Genomic DNA, 6,251 nt, shown 5'->3' on the forward strand with positions numbered 1-6,251 from the left:
AACGTTGATATCCTATTGTGATTGTTGAGCGAAGTTAGGTATTATTTACTTAAACTTTTTCTAAATAAAATCTGAAGGCTATTCAGAAGATTAATCTTCGTGAAAAAATTGGTGGAAAATCGTCAAAAGATTCTGTAAAGGTTAATTTGGTCTTCAAAACCATTTAAAAAAGACACATAATGACATTAGATTTTAACTTTCAATAACGAATCACTCCAAATCTAGACCAAACCACTCCCATGATAAAACATACAATCGCTGCAAAAATCACAATTTAATAACTTCAAAAAAGAAAGACTACCAAAAACTTTTCCAAAAGAGATCCTTCACAGAACAACCCGCCTATCTGATGGAACACTGAGATCAATCTCTTTAGTTTTTTAACAAGAATTTATGTATTTCGCGTATTAACCGCGATTGTTAAGAGCGATTGTGTGCAGAGGTCAACACTGCATAATATGGCTGTTGACAACTATAATGAGCATCTAAATGTAAAGTAAACGACTTCATGAATGCTTTATTGTGTTGTAAATTTTTTTTCATCGATACTTTTTGAGCTATCTAGATTGGTAAGCAAGGTTCGGTGATAAAATATGTTTTACATGATATTTTGTTGTACATCTGGTGTTTATGAAAAGGGATGTGTCGTATCACGATTTTCAATTAAAATACTCTTTTAGACTCTCATTATAATACGAATAAAAAACGCGTTTCTACATTAAATCTTTTTATAATGAATATTATAAATCATTACATAATCTTGATATAAGAGGATTTAACTAAATATGTATGTATGGGAGAGCCATGCTTCGGCACGAATGGACCAGCTCGACCGGAGTTTTCACTCTGGTCACTCCAAAAGCCGTGGTATCCCACAGCCTCACAGAAAACTGACTTGAAACAACGCTTGCGTTGTGTCACGTTTTGTTAGTGATGTGACCGAAAGCCCAATTACCACCTTAAACCTTCTATCAACGCACAAGTACCTAACGCCTCTGGTGTTTCGGGTGTCCATAGGCGGCGACCATTGTTTACCATCAGACGGTCCGTCTGGTCGTTTACTGGCTTACATCATAAAAAAATGCAACTTATACACCTTTTTTTCAGGGGGGAAAGTCATCCAATGACTTCTCTCGCCAGAACAAAGCGAGAGGGAGTGTCAGACTCTTACTGACTAAAAACCACCCCGTTCCTACTTCTGCTTGTCGAGCCGGAGCCCCGAAAAACCCGCTAGGTAGTCCGCAACACCTACAACGTAAATAAGATGTTTAGTCTCCAGTCTCATACTCAATAACATACATTACATGTCGCACCTTCGGTGCAACAAAGTCACAACAACCCATTTTGTAATTTTACAGGAGAAGACTTTTAATATATTTTTCGCATGTAATGCCTCATTTCTGGATTACTATTTGTAGTAGGTTCAAAATATTTATAAAATAAAATGTTTATTTAGTTGGCTATAGTTTTACATAAAAATCTTATATTTCATTACCAAAAAATCCTAATAAAACACATAACAATAAAAAGTGTCCTGAATTGTGACTTTGTTGCACCAGAAGTTATTTAGTTTTATGACTTAAGCAAGGTTTTTTACATAGGGTTTTAAATGAAATAAAGTGTCATAATCAAACATAATTCTATATTTTCCTCTCTAAAAATCAACTACTAACAAAAAGGTAACGAAAAACAATTAAATTCTTATAACTACAACATTAATTGGCATCATTTTCATACTTTGAGTTACAATCAAATTGTATAAAATGCAGACTTACATAATAAACAGTCTTTTACACTAAGGAATTCACGAGCAGTCTCATAATAAGTCTTAATGGTTTCATAATACTCTTCAAAATTATAAACAATAAAATTCTTAGAAAAATAAAAACAATAGAAAGCTTTTTATCAAAAAAGGTAGGTCAAAATCAACATTACTTTTTGTTGTCATTACAGTAGACAGCAAACGATACTTATTAAGAAATAATTAACAATAAATGAATACTATTAAGAACATTGTTCGTTCCTATTATTAAAAGTTATTTATATTTTTTATTATAATATAAATATCAAAAAGATGTTATTATTCAAATAAACTATTAAATGTGTTTTCATAATATTTTGGAACTATATTAGCAGTTATTAGTTGTTGAATATCTTGCTTTTTATTGTTCGCAATTGGTAACTTAGAGCTGTATGCCGCACACAATTGAATATCTGAGATATTTTTTTTGCCTGCACGACTAATTTTAATTTTAGCTTCTTTCCAACGTTCACTTTTATACGTGGTTTTGTACAAATAGGTATCAGAATCTTTAATGAATTTCACGACTTTGACATCAGAAATCCTGATTGTTTCGCCGTCAATATTCTTGCCCGTGTTCAAGTTAATATCGTTAGAAAGTAACTTTAAATCGTAGAAACTATCAAAACTCATTTCATTAACAGTAAAACTGTTACCGGTTTTTTTAGCATTACGAATTAGAGCCACATATTGATCTGGGGTGTAAATTGGCCCTGATTTTTTTGCTCGACGAATATTTTTCTCTATTACAGAGTGGACGCTATCAGCTTCGTTCTGCGTGTGTCCACGAATTAGAAACTTGTGTGTAATGGATTTAATTGGCAAGGTTGAAACGGCATAATAATACAAACTAAGAATAAATTTGTTTTTTTGTTGGCCACAACAGTTATCCGAGAAAAAAGTTATGTCTGAATTTGGTTTAGTCGAAGAACATTCTTTTAAAAAATTGTACAAACAAGAACCTATTTCATTGGCTCCTCGTTTACCCAGACCCTCATGCCAAAAGAAGCAGAATGTTTTATTAATCTTAATATCTGATACTGTGAAATTATAGCAATTAAGTTTACTTTTATAAAAAAATGCCGACGATTGACCTATAGGACAAGGCAATACGGCTTGAAGATCAAATATAGCCACAATGCTATTGCTATCAGGCTTTTTACACTCGTCTATATCTTGTTTTTTTTCTATTCTACTAAGACTCTTTTCCTCTTGATGTAGTTTATAGCTGGACATCAACGGTTCTTTATCTACAGCATTCTTAAAGGCCTCACACACGTCACATTGGTCTTTACGCGGAATAAAAAAGCTGATATTAAATTCGGTATTGAAAATCCGATGGTATGCGTCGTAATTTGCTGGTGCCTTGTTGTCAGCTATACGTTTTTGACTATAGTTACGGTGAAGTTCGGCTACAGTCAAACCTCCATCTATATACTCTCTTGATGAATTAGCTCTGATGTAATGGCTTTCCATTCTAGGAATTGAATTAATGTGGTCACGTACAGATTGTATTGTTTCAGCATCCAACTTTGACTGTTTTCCGTGCTTACCGCGTTTATCCGTTGGAATTACACTTGTGCTTGCAAATTTATTTTCAGTTACAGTGCGTAGTGGTTTATTACTTATAGCCAATGTATTCAATAGGAACGTTTTACAAACCCTTATTTCACTACCTCTATTTACTAGAAAGTACGATGTGTTTGGTTTTCTACATTTTCTATTCACGTCGCCACCTTTTCGAATCTTGATGGTACGGAATTCAGGTTCAACTTGCTTTACACAAGAAGCAAGGAAGTCACGCTGTCTTTGAAAAGAATTAAGGCCCCAGTATGTCTTAAATATTACATCCCTATCTTCTGTGGTGAACTTATTTGAACAAGACAATCGGCAGGTACTCGTACAAGGTGGTCGAATACTTTTTTGCGGCATGGATTTACCTGAAAAAAGAAAGAAAGAAAATACGTTTATTCAAACTAGGCTGAAGATCAGCACTTTTTGAAAGTCAATAATTACATTAGACAGCCACCAAAGCGCCCCCTTTCGCCAGTTCCTAGGTGTTATAGCTGATGAAAAGAATAGGCGAAGAACAAACTCACCAGCAACACATCTGTCTGTGTTGTCGGAAGGACTAAGATTCTATATAATAGAATAAAAATTAAAAAGATATTTCATTATTAGTAATACCACTTATTACTAGTTACCTCTAGATGATGTGTATGCTTGACCAGTGTTTTTTAATTGCTTTCTCTGGTTCTTTTGCCACTGACTTGGGTTTCTGGTTCTTTTTTTAGCCTTTGTTACAATACTTGCTTGTTCAATGCTTGGTTGAATATTCTCAGAAGCTGCATTATGATGTACAATTGACACATTAGAAGGATGTTCGGAGCGAGATGTAGATTTAGAGTGCTTGGAACGACTGCCAGAGCTAGATGAACTTGAGCTAGATGATCCGGTACTTGAGCTGGAAGAACCACTGCTAGAGGTAGAGGAATCACTGCTAGAACTGGATGTTCTACGAATTGGCTGAAAAACTTTTTTTTGTGCCTTTTTTTGCGGTGGTTCATATTCAGATCCATCACTTGCGGAAAAATCTTCATTGTTATCTGAGTTCATTTCATTCGAGACAGTATCTGGCCTTAGCATACTTTTTGCTAATGTGGTTTCTGGCACTACATCTGCGATAACAACATTGGATGAAACTATTTCTTCATCATCAGAAAGGTTAAATGTTTTGCTATCTGTAGTAATGACTGCGTTTTCTATATCTTTCGATGTGACATTCTCTGTTACGGTATTTAGTAAAATTAAATCAGCATTTACTTCTTGAATTACTGTATCCACGGCATTATCACATACTGTGCTCCTGTCAGTAGCTGACAGTTCATTTTTTGCTTCGCAGGAAGTACTGGTGATATTATTTACGGAAAAACGAGAGGATTCTAACTTGGAATCATGATCATTGTCCTGATCTTCCGGATGACAGTTCGCTAACCAGTTTTCAACGAATGTATTGTTTTTCTTTAAATTATTGTCGGGAATGGGAACCATAGAAAGAATTTTTTTACTTCGGGAACCCATTGCTCTCTGAAATAAAAATATTAATAAATCAGATTTACAATTATTGTTATTTTATACTATTATTATTATATTTTTTTATTTATATTTCTATTTATTTATTTTTTATTATGCAAAGGCCTGAACTGAGAAACAACAGAAGAGCAATAACGAAAGGTTCATGAATTTGATTAACTAAAATTTAAGAAGAAAATGATTAGGTCCCCGACGTCGAGCGTCAATGGATTTTCAACCTTATGTTCTGGAGCATTAAGTTGAAAATTTATTGACGCTATACTAGTTTCGCCGACGAGATCGTCATACAGTCTTTTAGAAAATAACATTGTTGACTATCGCTGTCATCATCGAAGCAGCATTTAAATAAAAACAATATTGATTATCATACATTTAGGTGCAACTTTGACAAAAAAAATGAATAAGTAAATGATTATGGGGTAACAAAGTCACAATTTTGTTTATGAACTAAACAGCGGGTACCTATGATACAAAAACTGGAATTAAAAAGTCATAAGTCTTTTTGTTATCACATTCTTAATACTAATTTTGAACCTATATAGCACTTTCATAGTTTAAGACTTTGTAAATCCAGCAGATTAGTTGAAAAAATTCCATTAATGGACCTATAAAAACACTTTTTAGTTAGTGACTTTGTAGTTCCAATTATGTAGTAAATATATCAAAACTTTGGATCTACAAAAACGCTTTATGAGAAAATGCCTTTGTAGCTCCAAAAGTTTTGTAATATATTTAACAAAAATGAGGTCTTAAAAACAAATACGTTTTTGTCGCTCCAATAAGTGAGAATAAAAAAGGTCATAAATACCTTTGTGTGGCTGTAGCTCCAACGTACGTCAAACACTCGCGGGCGCGGGGGCACTACTGTCCAATGAAGCGTTGTCGGCCCAAAGCGCATGGAAAAACCGCCAATAACCACAAAGGCACTCGCGCCATCTAGTAGAATTTTGAGATACCTCCGCGGATGTTTTTGTTGCCCCAAGTAAAGGCATGATTCAGAAACAGTTTGGCATACTTAGTTCGATTTTGCAGATTTGGCTATTTGTGACTTTGTTGCACCGAAGGTGCGATGTGTTTTAAAAATATCACCGTTGATTTAAATCTTATACAATATCCCAATTCTAATTAGGTCTGATTATATGATATTAACCCTCCTGATTATGTGTCTCATCATATTAATATCCATCTTCATACCACCATCTTCCAAATATGACCATCTTCAGCACACTGTCAACCGACAACCGTGAGAACCAAAGAAAACGTGAAACAGTAAAATTCCCAGATATTTATCAATTCCTCACTGACGCCGTTTATGAGCTACGATCCGTTCTACTGCCGATTTATTCATAAATACGGT

General features: G+C 34.2%; 1 protein-coding gene across 2 annotated transcripts; it reads right to left on the reverse strand.

The window, feature by feature from the left end:
* Nucleotides 1–1,625: 1,625 nt before the first annotated feature.
* Nucleotides 1,626–5,969, reverse strand: LOC118281074 (osteocalcin 2-like). Of its 2 annotated transcripts, XM_050693264.1 has the most exons (3): nt 5,703–5,969; nt 4,006–4,888; nt 1,626–3,741 (listed from the first exon to the last, which is right to left on the reverse strand). In XM_050693264.1, exons 1-3 carry the CDS (start codon nt 5,790–5,792, stop codon nt 2,081–2,083), a joined length of 2,634 nt encoding a protein of 877 aa, XP_050549221.1. In that variant the 5' UTR covers nt 5,793–5,969; the 3' UTR covers nt 1,626–2,080. The 2 variants fall into 2 exon arrangements, with proteins under 2 accessions (XP_050549221.1, XP_035457418.2); XM_035601525.2 differs by having other exon boundaries at nt 3,599–4,888.
* Between the last annotated feature and the right edge of the window lie 282 nt (nt 5,970–6,251).

Source organism: Spodoptera frugiperda, chromosome 4 (genome assembly GCF_023101765.2).
Source record: "Spodoptera frugiperda isolate SF20-4 chromosome 4, AGI-APGP_CSIRO_Sfru_2.0, whole genome shotgun sequence".
Lineage (NCBI taxonomy): Eukaryota > Metazoa > Arthropoda > Insecta > Lepidoptera > Noctuidae > Spodoptera > Spodoptera frugiperda.